The sequence below is a fragment of the Corvus brachyrhynchos genome, unplaced genomic scaffold, assembly GCF_000691975.1.
Source record: "Corvus brachyrhynchos isolate BGI_N302 unplaced genomic scaffold, ASM69197v1 scaffold89, whole genome shotgun sequence".
Classification (NCBI taxonomy): domain Eukaryota; kingdom Metazoa; phylum Chordata; class Aves; order Passeriformes; family Corvidae; genus Corvus; species Corvus brachyrhynchos.
In genome coordinates, this window is record NW_008246063.1 from 3,282,630 (window position 1) to 3,295,392 (window position 12,763).

Here is a 12,763-nt window from a genome sequence, read left to right on the forward strand (position 1 = left end):
CAGCTATCAAGAATCTGTCTGTCCGTATATATTTCCTTTCCACGGGACTCCTGGTTTGATATATGCGTGTTGCAGGATCCCCACTGCAACACATTAGCAACTTGTCTTGACCTGGCTGGGCTTAGAATGTTGGGAGTACTTGCTTCTGTTTTGCCATGGGGAGGGCAACCCAGCATCAACTTATTTAACATTTAAGAATTGCTGCTCCTCTCCTTCTCCTTCTTGTCTTTTCTATAAATCCATAGCCATAAAAATTCATAGTCCAATAAAATTGTGTTTAGATATAAAGCCTCTGGTTACATCTGCCCAGCAGATCTGGTGGTGTAGAGCTCTCCAGCCCATTGGGAACCAGCTGTGCTGCAGGACTGCAGAGCTCTCTCAGCTAAATTGTGCTAATTTTTGTGACATCAATTATAAATGTGTGGAAATGTCATTTTGATCAATGTTGAATAACTTCAGCTTATGATTCAATCCATGCTAGAGCCCTCTAGAAACACACATTTACTGATGGGGATGACTTCTATTTACTGTTGGCATTTCATGGTCTACGAGTTTTAATCCATTTCATGTGGGGTGCTTATTTTGCATGTGGATTTCTTAATCAAAATACTGTCAGACATGGAAATGCCACAGTGAAATAGGATCGCAGTGGCACTGTTACCTTTTCTCCCCAGTACTTCAAAAGCAATAGACGAGATTTGGCATGGCAAAACCTTTGTATTCTGTTACTCATGTTCATTATGAAATCATCTTCTAGTATTTTCTCAGATAACAAATGCATTATTCCCATTTTTATAATTTACCTGTGTTAAAGGTAAATGTCTTACTAATATACTTAAAAGCAGAAAATTTTCTTCCTTTTCACCACTGCTGCTTTTAGTTGTCCTTACATACTTTTCTTACTACTTCAAATTTACTCAGTGACAGTTTTTCCCTTCCCTCTGTTTACTTAGTATAGTGAGGTCTCTTAAAAAAATATATTTTCCTTTCCCCTCTAAGTAAGGTTGTTTTTAATTAACATTTTCCAAATACAGGATTTTGATCTTCTGGGTAGCTAGTGAAATTAGTTAGTAATTCTTAATTGTCACTCATTTGCATTCAGTGGTGTCAGGCCAGGGGACATGACTGAAGCTTTTCACACAAAGGAATTAAAAAATCTGCCATGTTCTATGTCTGACCTGTGAGGGTACAGCTCTCTGATACGTGGTTGAAGAACTTTCCTTCCACTGTCATGCATTCAGGTAAAGCAGGTTATCCACCAGTATTTATATAGTAACTATGAAGGAGCCAAAGCACTTTTCTCTGTATATAAAATACAATTCCTTTTTGTTACCTCTTTATCAAATTCAATGTTTCTTTCCTCAAATAAGTATAATTCACATTTTTGCTTTAAGTTGCATTCTAATTTGTAAAAAAATTCTATCAGAAGAGGTTTTAAATTATGAAATATCAGGGGTCTCTTACAATTTCTTTCTTATTCCTCAGGTTCATTGTCTGTGATTTTGCATATGATCTCGATGCTGACACTAAGTATCACCAACACATAATATATGGATGTGATTTATTTCTTGTTCCAAACTACTTTTAGTGTTATTTAGTAATTCTTATCAGGTGTTTTGTTTCACAGAGAGAACTTGTCTCTGTAGTGCTACTCTTACAGCTTCGTTATTTTTCAGGAGAAACATATTATCTTGGTTTCTTGTGTGCCTACTTTCTCTTAGTGTGATATTGATATATGTTTTTTATTGTGCTGAGTTCCTGATTTGAAGTAATTAGGTGTCCTACAGGTTTTTATAATGCTGCTGATTTTACTGAATATTCACCAATTTATTGCTTGTTCATCTGCCCAAAATTTCATCTTTAATTTCCCTCAGCATTGGAAGAGCAGTGATTTCCTTGCATGGCATTGTAGGGAATTGAGTCCAACAGGGATGTAATCTAATAAATAATTTGTTTTCTGTCTATTTGTAATTTCTTTCTGGTCGTTTAACAAACCTACTCAAATTTCTGGGATATTTCCTTCCTTCCTTCCAGTGGCAACTCTGCATTTTCACTGTATTGAAATCAGCTTTATTAACTGTGGAGAAGTTTGTTTATTTGTGTTATGTTGTCCAGTGAAATTTTGTCTGGATTCTGGTTTGGATTTAAGTTAAATATTCAGCTGCTTTCTGCACTGGAGTTGTGGTTCAGACTGCACTCAAAAATTAATAGCTGGATTTCAGAACACTGTTCTGGCTAATTTTGGTTTTGTTGGTTTCTACAGAAGATTTTTGCCTTTGTTTCCTGAGAGCTTTCTGAAACTGCAGTTTCCTTGGGTTGGTGTTACTTCCTTTTGTATTGTAGATGTTTGCTTCAAGTGTTCCATTTCAGGTATTTTATTCTCAGACTGACATTTCATATTTATCAGTTCATTTTTAACAGAGTCACCTGTTATAAAATAGAATAAATGAAATAATTAGAAATTATTTTTACTCAACAGATCTGTGAAGCTCTTGAACCTCCCAACCAGTCTCCGACCTCACAAAGTGAAAAGTTTACTTGGTCAGAATGTATCAACCAAAAGCCCCTTCATATATTCTCCAATTATTGCACACAGTCGTGGGGAAGAACGAAATAAAAAAATAGGTAAGAACAATTTGCAGTATTTTCTGTTACTTTGTTAAATGAGAGAATCTTCTGTGGTCAAGGAAAGCAAATCTGAACATTGCTGTCTTTTATTTGACATAACCAGTTCTTTAGCCTCAAGTCCTGAAGGAACAAATCTTTTTTCTCGGGGGCACAGTTTCATATTCAAAAGAGGAATAAAGTCTCATAGATGATAACACTGATTTTTGAGAAGAGATAAACTAGTTTTATTTCCTTCTCAAACAAAAGAGAATTCAGGGAAAACTTAGTTCTGACATGCTCTGCTTGGCAGCCACCACAGTTTCAGCGCCCTGAGCAAAATGCACTGTCGTGGTTTTTCCTTTTCCTATTCTGATTTAACATAAACTCAGAATGCTGAACTGTCTGATTAGTCCCTTTTACTTAAGGACAGTTCAGACAAGAAAAAGTTTATAAACCCTGTTAGGAATATTAGTAATTTTCTTTTAATAAAGATTATAAAGCTTTTCAGTGCAATAATCATGCCATTGAAAAAGATGAGAGGTTTGTTGAAATCCTGGATTAAGTTACAAATATTGGTAGTTCTTTCTGTTGCTTCTGTTCATATCACGTGTGTGGTAATTTTTACCACAGGCATTAATGTCAGCACAGAAAAGATTCGCATGACCGTGGAACAGAACTGATCGTAAAAACTTCAGAAATTTGCAGCATGTTTTATCTTAACTTGGCTCCTTGTTCATCTGGACTGTGCCTGGCCTGCAGGGCCAGTTCTCAGAGAATCTCTGTGTGGTTTCCTCATTCCAACATATGTGGGCTATGCCCCTGCTGAGGACCCTCATTATGATTAAGGTGATATCCCTCACCCTGGGAGGAAAATAGGCATGTTTTTTAGTTGGGTTTGTGGTGATGCGTATTTTCAGTAAATAGCTGAAACAGGAACAGTTGGGATATGCAGAGGCAGGGATCATTATCTGGCAGTTTGGATGGACTTGGCTCAGTGTGACTTTGCTGCAGCACTACTTCAGTTTCAAAAGAGAAAGGATAAATTTAAAAAATGTACACATAGGGGAACATCTTAAAGTGCTCTCTTGATTTCTCTTAATAATTTATTGGAAGTTTGATCACTATTAAATTTTCAACATTTAATCTCTTAGCTATACTGTATCACGTTTTTTTTCATTTAAATAAAGCCTTATTCCTAGTTTTGTCACACAGTTGTATAATGCAGTATTTTCATTCCTTGATGGATACAAAAGGAACCTGCATTTTTGAACTGGTTAGGATCTGTTTCGGTGCTTTGTGTACTGTAGGAGATTTACATTTTTACAGTGAACTTTCTTCTTCTACGTTTTTATTTAGCCTAAGGAGATGTCTGACTATTTCTGATCCTGTACAGCATTTGTCTTTTGAAGTATATACATATTGCAGTCACTGCTAAAAGCCTCTAATGTTTTAAAGTTCAGCGAACAAAAGAAAATAGAAAATAAAAGCAGATACTTCCTTTGAAAGAAGCTGAGGAATTATTAACTTCAAAATTAATGAGAGTATTTTAATGGCATGTATTTAACATTAATTAAAAACAACAATAACAAATGAACTGTTTTTCTTACATGGAGATACTACTCCATATTTTGGTTAAATTATTGTTTTACAGCAAAGCAAATCAAGCACTGACAAACCAAAGGGAAACAAAACCCATTTAGAAAGTCTTGAAATGTTTTCAGCTTTCAACTTGATAAGCTTTTCTGATTGGAAACAATAACAGGGATAATTATATTCTAGTTAAATTGCTTTAATAGCATGCTAGTTGTGAAAAATAAACCTACTGATTTTTGACATGAAGTGTTTTGTTGGTTTTGAGTGCTGATAGTCTAAAGCAGAAGGAATATATAATACAGTTCTGTTAGTAAATCCAGCAACTCTGTCATACCTGTATTAGCTGATACAAATATAGCTCATTTTACCTTTTCTTTCAAAACCTTTTCCCCCAAGGAAACAATTCTGTAGCACTGCCCTGGCACATTTTTCACAGGGGATTTCAGTCTCATCTCAAAAACCTGTATCGATTCAGACTCCATCATGTCCCTGGGGAGGTTGTTCCACTGAATCACTGTTCTTACTGAAACAAAAAAAAAATTAATAAGAAAATAAAACCTGTTTCAGTGCAACTGGTGTCTGTTACCCTTGATCTTCTTCCAGTGACTCCTTGTGAGGAAAGAGCTTCTGTCCTCTTTGTTGCAGCCCTTTAAGTACTGGAATATTGTGATGATATTGGCCCTGAGCCTTCTCTTCACCCCAGAGAAGAGATCTCACTCCTTTATTCTTTCCTTATCAATTGGGTTTCCCTGTCCTTTGATTACCTTTGTGGTGCTACTTGGGATCCTCTCCAGTCTGTGTCTTTCCTAGCTGTGGGGATGTAGTGGTTTGACACTGGCCCCACGCCAGGCACCGAGGAGAGCCACTTGCTCACCCTCCCCTGCCACAGCTGGGCAGAGGAGAGAAAGAAAAAAAAAATTTACGAACACTTCATGAGTTGAGATAAGGACCTGGAGAAACACTTCAAGGGCAGAACAGGCTTAACTTAAAGTTACAAAGTGAATTTATTACTAACAGAATCCGAGGAGGATAATGAGAAGTAAAATAAGACCTTAAAAATACCTATTCCCCCCAGCCCCTCCCTCCTTCCCACAGACAGCTCAGGGAGACAGGGCATGGGGGTCTGGTCAGTCCATCACCGAGATTTCCTTCTGCTGCTCCGGGAGAGGAGTCCTCCCCTGTGAGGCTGTGGGGTCCCTCCCACGGGAGACAGTTCTTTCCCCGGTGTGGGTCCATTCTCAGGAGCAGCAGCCACACCGCCCCTGCTGCAGTGTGAGCCCCTCCCACGGGCACACAGCCCTCCCAAAACTGCCGTGCCATGGCTCTCTCCTTCCACAGGGTCCAGTGCTCCAAGGCCAGGATGCTCCAGCCTGGGAGCAGGGCCCTCTCTCTCCACCGGGTCTCCCACTGATCACAGCCTCTTCCAGGCATCCACCCGCTCTGGCACGGCCGCCTTCCCCACGGGCTGTGGGTGGATCTCTGCATCCCCCGTGGATCCCCAGGGGCTGTGGGTGGATCTCTGCATCCCCCATGGACCCAGGGGCTGCAGGGGCACAGCTGCTTCACCATGGGCTGCACCACGGCCTGCAGAGGCACCTCGGCTCCGGCGCCTGGAGCCCCTCCTAAAAAACCTCGGCTCCGGCACCTGGAGCACCTCCTGCCCCTCCTTCTCCACTGACCTTGGTGTCACCGGGTTGTTTTCCCTCACATGTTCTCACCTCCTTCTCTTCTCTGACTAGAAGCAAAAACTCCCTGACTTTGTTTTGATTTTCTTCTTAAATATGTCATCGCACAGGTGTTACCAACCTCTCTCATTGGCCCCGTTGTCGCCAGCAGCATGTCCACCTTTCAGAGCCATCAGAGATTGGCTCTGCTGGACATGGTGGAAACTTCCAGGAGGTTCTCACAGGAGCCACCTCTATGGCCCTCCTGCTACCAAAAACCAGGCTGAGCAAAACCAATAGAGGGGATCAGAACTGGACACTGTGCCTGACAAGCACAGGTTATAGTAGAATGATCACCTCTCTGTCTCTGCAGGGGAGAAGCAGATGGACTCAGAACCCAGCAGGGTGATGAGCTGAGGGACTGTTAGTCAGAGGTCTGTTACAGGTGAAGGATGGAACCAGGTTACTGCACGTATCAGGAGGAAGGTTCCTTCCCCTCCTCAGAATTTTACAGGTAGGACTGGCACCTTCACAACAGGGGTGAGGCTCTGGAATGAGAAGGCCAAACACCTGATGAGGTGGGTGAAAGTCCTTCTGGGACAGAGGGGCCTCCTAAAGCAACACCACCTGGAGCCTGCATCAGAACCTCCTCTGTTAACAGAGAAGGGTGGTTCTAACAGGAGATTCCCCCCCTTCTAAGGGGAGCGGAGGGCCCCATGTGCAGACCAGACCCAACTCACAGGGAAGTCCGCTGTCTCCCAGCAGCTCAGGTAAGGGACATTACTGGAAAATTCCAGTCTAGAAAGACACTCTGATGACTGTCTCGTGTTGGTTGTTCAGACTGGCAGCAACAAAACAACAAAGAGAAGTCTGAGGCCAATCAAAAGGGACTTCAAGGCCCTTAGACAGTTCATGGAGGGATCAGGAGCACAGGGAGTGATTTCCTTGATCCTTCCAGTAGCATGGAATAATATTGATAGGAACAGGCAGCTCCGTTAGGTTGATGCATGGCTCCGAGGTTGGTGTCAATGGAAAAAATGTGGGGTTTTTTGACCATGGGATGATCTATAAACACCTGGCCTGCTGTTACCTGACAGGATGAGTCTTTCTCAGATGGGAAAAAGAGTTCTAGCACAGGAGCTAGTGGCACTCATTGACAGAGCTTTGAACTAGCTTGGAAGGGGGAAGGGGACAAAACCAAGCTCTCCAGTGATGAGCGATGGGATTTTGTGCCAAAACTTGAGGATCCTAAAGGGATCCTTCAATCTGCTTCACAAGGTACCACACCTGAAATGTTTCTACACTGATGCACACAGCATGAGGAACAAACACCAGCTGGAAGCTTTGGCCCAGTCCCAGAGGTTTGACATCATTGGCATAAATGAAACCTGGTGGGATGAGTCCTGTGGCTGAAGAGCCCTGTTGGATGGTTGTGTTTTCAGAACAGACAGTCCACAGTGTGGTAATTATTAGAATGTGGAGATTCAGGACTGCAGTGCTGCTGTGCTACTGCAGGTGCCTCTGTTGCTGTAGTAAACCACGGTGGTTAACTCTGTACCTGTGCAGAGCAGTCACTGGCTGTTTTGGGGGCTGCAGAATGCATAAGACATCATGGACACTAATAAGTTAATTAAATAAGAAATGTACAGAGTGTCTCTTACCATGGTGAATTTGAATGTTTTGTTTTAATCAACAGTTTTGCTTTTCAGGTTTCAGTAATATAACCCATTAACATCTGTGGATGTATGTGTTTAATTTCCACTAGCATTAATTGGAGTTAAATATTTGCATTAAGTATATCTCCCTTGAGCTCTCTAATACTGCTTGCGAAATGTAATCAGATAGTAAATGATTGTGAATGTACAATTAGAGTACAGATGGCTTCAACTGTGCATTAAAGTCTTAATATTGATAATCCAGGTTTTTGCTGGACATTTCCTAATACTCTAGTAAAAAACTGTTAGCAATGTATGTTAAAATCATTGGGTAAACTAGTAAAAACGAATCCATGTATGTTATAATTCAGCTTATAATCATGATTTATTTAACAAAGGTAATTAAACCACCTTTTGTTTACTTGGGCTGCAGATCCTCAGCTTGCAGGGAGAATCTTGCCACATTGAACTTCAGGTGCATGTGGTTCACTGTGAGAAATCTGGAAGGTAGACAAGAACTTGTGGGCTGAAAAGATTATGAAGTGCTGATATAAAGTAATCTTTCTGCATTGAACAATTACTCAAAATTTACATCTCTGCTGCTGACCTTCATAATCTCCCACAGAACCACAGAATTACAGAACGGTTTGGGTTGGAAGGGACCTTAAAGATCATCCAGTTCCAACCTCCCCTGCCATGGGCAGCCTCATCTCTTTAAATTATGAAACTCAAGAAAATATTAAAATTGTCAGAGTGAAGTATCTTTAAAGTTGAACATGTCTCTTGTGGTGAGATATAAACTGCAAGTACATCTTTTTACCTGACACACTTTACTTCAGTGTCTCTTTATATACTCCATATCATCAGCTGTGTCTATAGGAGGACTTGTAATTTCCTTCTTCCTGGTGTATTTATTTCTAACCTGGTTGATTCTTATGCAAGTCTCCAATATCAAGGCCCTGTGTGCTCTACCTAACTCCAAGTATGGAAGCCTTTAAGTGTTGAACATGAAGAATGTGTTTAAGTAGTGTTTTGAATTGATGCCTGAGTTAATTTTGCCAATGAAGCATTGGGTCCTTAGAGCACTATTGCTGTGTTAATGAATGTTTCCAGTCCTTTAACCTATTCCTTTGCCTGGGATTTACAGCTTGTGCTGCACAATGCTCTTGAGTAGTACTTGGGCTGTGAAGATTATAGAGAGATATTAAGCATTATAGCAATCTGACTGCTCAGCTGCTGTTATTTTTTTATAACACTATGATTAGGTAATTCCTGCCTTTATTCTGTGATTATTTCTTGTAGACTTCCAGTGGGTCCAGGGAGATGTATGTGAAGTTCAGTTGATGGTGTACAACCCTATGCCTTTTGAGCTCCGGGTAGAAAACATGGTATGCATCTTTCTAAATCTTCTCTTTCTGCTATTTTTATGAAGAAGAATCTCATTTAGACTTCCAAATATGGTTTTCTATAAATACTTTTAAAAGGTGGTTTAAGCCAGCATAACCTCAGTTTAACTGTGTGGTGTTGTCAATTTTCTCATATTTGTTGGTGATGAGGTATTGAAAAGAAAAATCTCTGCCACTCAGTGTTTAAGTGCTTTACTGGCACTGACCCATAAATCAATTCTGAACATTTCTGCATTGAACAGAATTCCTGCTATGTGATTTACATATACTGGTTTTCAAGTAATAATTATATCCTGAAACCTAATAATTATTGTACACTTGCTCCTGTAGTTTAAAAGCCTGCATTCATCCTTCCTTTGCAAATTCCTGTTTTGACCACAATTTAAAAACCTGATGAACTAAAATAGTTAGGTCTGAGAAGCTTTGGGTTTTAATAAAAACTACAGCTCATGGATTTGTTGTTCCCAGTGATTTATGTTATTTGAAAACACTCTAATGTCAGATGATCAGAAGGGAGTGAAAAAAAGGCTAAACCACTGGAGAAATATGTGAGGTTAGAAGAATCAAGCCCAAGCTCTCTACTGCTTCAGTTGGCTGCTTGCACTGTATCCCAAAAAAAAAGGCAGTTGTGGTGGATTTTTTTTCTTCCCCTTCTTTATTCCAACTAACAGGATTTATAAAAAATTGTTACCCATTTAAAGGTTAAAAGTTCTCTAACTACCAGACCAACTTAATAGCCACTCAGTCCTAATCCAGCTTTTTCCTTTATTGTTAACTGTTCTTACCTTTAATATTGGTTTAAAAATAAATCACATCTCTTAGAGCCTATTGTTCTGTCAAGCTAATTGAATCAGGGTATATTTATTTGCTCATGATTTTTGTTTGGGTTTTGTTTTTATTGATATGTCTGCTGTGGTGTCTGGTCAAGCAAGTTGACCTAAATTACTGATAATAAACCACATATAATGAAGTGTTTTTCCATGGGAAATGAACATGCCCAAAGATTTTGTTTTTACAGCACAATAAAATTAATTTTTGGAAGCTTACATGCCACTTTCTCCAGCAGCATTTTCTCTCACCCTCACAGAAGTACTCAAATTTTTAAGGAATTAATAGAAAAAGTAGTTGTAAAGCTTCACATCAGAAAGGTCTCTGTGGGAATTAATTGATTAAGAACATTTTGATTTACAGTCTAATTTGTATTGTGTAAGAAATGATGTAGTTATATATTTTAAAAACTTGGACAGTTTCTTAATGAGGAAATTTCTTCCAAGTGCTTACACACACTCAAGAACTCAGAATGCAGTTATTTGCATAGATCTGCACAACATCCATTCCCTGAGCAATTGAGCTGTAGTATCACCAATGCTTCTCTTCACTGTTGTTGTGATAAAGTTCTGTCTTGGAATTAACACTGAATTCCAGTTCCAGTGGTAAGCACAAGAAGAATTAATTTGCAAACTAGATGCAAATAATTGATTAACGTAATCAGAAATTCTGCTCTGCACAAATGTGGGCTCACTGGAAGAAATTGGTTGATTTTGGTAGATTTGTCTGCAGTATCAAGACTGTAGCAAGTTGAGGAAACTGCCTGCTCCCCTGGATTTGGAATTCTAGAGACAATTTCTTTGGAATTGAGGCCAGTTTGGAGCTCCCCAAATGACAGAAACACTGACATCTGTTGAGTCTGTAGAGGAGAAGAATATTGGAGTAATTCCTACTGCTCTCCTCAATCCCAGGATGGGAAAGTGCAGTAAAAATGGGAGTTGGGCTCTTCCCAGAGATGCCCAGTGTAAGGTGAGAGTCATAGGAAACTTTTGTTATAAAAACCCTCTCTTTTTCCAAGCATGAGGGGGATCATACACTGGGACTGGATGTCCAGATGGGACCTCCATCTTCAGGAATCTTTAAAACTTGAGTGAACAGGATGTGAAAAATCTTAACTACTACCAAAGTTAGCCCTGTTTTGAGCACTGGGCTAAACAAGATAACCTCTACCCTTTCCTTCTAACCTAAGTTGTTGATTTTCCAGTCTCATCTGTGAACTTTCTAGAATGTGGGAATAGATATTACTTCATCATAAGAATAAACTCTTCTGTTTTCATTTTAATAATTCAAAGTGTTGTTTAATATTTTAAAAGGGTGTGTTTTATTATTAACATGTACTCATGCCTGCAGTCTCCATACCTTTTTCTTGTCTGATTTCTCATCACGTATCACATTCTTTCAGATTATTGATTCTCACAGACTCAGTTGCATATCCAGCATGTCCTCTTCTGTCATTTAGTGGCAGTTTCAGCTTGTTTGTCCCACAACTTTTGTCCTTCTGCCTGACTCAGCACCTCACCTTTGCAGGATGACTGCTCATTCAGGCCCGTTTCCAATCTTCCTTGAGTTTGCCATTGCTTGGTTTCATTTTTCTTTGTCGTTTTCATGGTCCACCATTCATCCATATGTAACTGTCCTGAAATCTATAATCTTACTTCTTTTTTACAATTTTCCTCTTTCCTTCAATTTAGGTTTGTTTGTTTTGATAGATCACTCATTCCATGTTAAATGAAATCCAAGCTTTTGCCGTGGTACTTTTCCTACTATATCTTTCTGTTTGTTGAATTTCTATTGTGATGGTAAACAACTTAGTATTGAGCACAGGTTGTTAAGGAGAATGATTCCCCATGAAAAGGCTTTCTGAGCTTTTTCATTAATTGAAGTATTAATGCTGAGTCCATGTAGGTTAATTGAGGTGTGCTTAAGTAAAAGGCATTGAACTTCTAGACTTGACATGAGGCTGTGGACACAAGACTTTGATTAGTGTAGCTCAGATGATAAACCCTGAAAAATCGATTTTCTTTGTTGTTTTATTTTATTGTTCTCAAGGATCTTGGCCCATCTTTGTTGTTTTTACTCTTTATTTCCTGTCATGAATATTTTTGATTTGGGACTCTCATGAGGTATTTATTCTTCATTCTTGCCTGATTTCTGTGTTCCTTTTCTGTCTTTTTCTATTTCTTGTTTCTGTTTTGTCCATATAGTTAGAAGGCTGATCCAAAGAAAGGTGCAGTAGTGTTTGTAAAATGACAAATGTTTAATTATGGAGCATGGAAGTGATTGGGTCCCAACTTTAAGTGGCTTAGAGAATTGTCCATATCCAAACTGGCCAGCTGATAGGTTCTATCAGTTCCCAGAGGAAACTGTAAGCACCCCTTAGCAAGGACGTCCCTTCCGGGACTATTCTTGCTAACCTATGACAGTCCCACAACTGTGTGAGTCAATAAAGTGAAGTAGGAGAGATCTTGGGGCTGATCACAACAAATGCTTTAATAAAACACTGCAGATAGCTTAGCAGAATGAGAGACAAAAATGAGCCTTACTAGAATTGGCTGTGATAGATTAGACAGAATATTCTTGCCGTGCTGGTGCTGGAGCTCAGGTCACCTGGAGATGGGATGTTCAGCTGTAAATAAGTGCCACCACTTGGCCTTTTCTGCCAAGAATATTGATTTCTGTACAGACTTGTTCAGGTACGTGAGTGTTGGCCTCCAGCTCTTTTGTAGTTTGTTTTGCAGTTTCTGCCATTACTTTGGTTTTCTATGCAGGAAAAAATGACCTTCACATTTCAGGCCTTCAAAAAAATCCAAAAAATTCTGGGAAATCTCCAGTGGATTTATTCTGTATCTTGAGACAAATGCTTAAAGCAGCAAACCACAGTACAGTGTGGTGAGATCTACTACTAAAATACATGTGAAGATGCAGTTCAAAATACGTTAAGTTCTTTAAGATTTTAACTACTTTTTCATCTTTGTTTATCAAGTTTACTATTAAAACCAAGAAAAAAAAG

General features: G+C 39.4%; 1 protein-coding gene across 2 annotated transcripts in view; it reads left to right on the plus strand.

The window, feature by feature from the left end:
- The window catches only part of TRAPPC9 (trafficking protein particle complex 9), a 469,795-nt gene that overhangs the window by 52,682 nt on the left and 404,350 nt on the right, over positions 1 to 12,763 (plus strand). For both annotated transcript variants that reach the window (XM_008643073.2, XM_017746660.1), the window contains 2 exons: positions 2,480 to 2,625; positions 8,822 to 8,907. In XM_008643073.2, the coding sequence (XP_008641295.1) occupies positions 2,480 to 2,625; positions 8,822 to 8,907 (232 nt within the window). The remainder of the gene's footprint in view (positions 1 to 2,479; positions 2,626 to 8,821; positions 8,908 to 12,763) is intronic.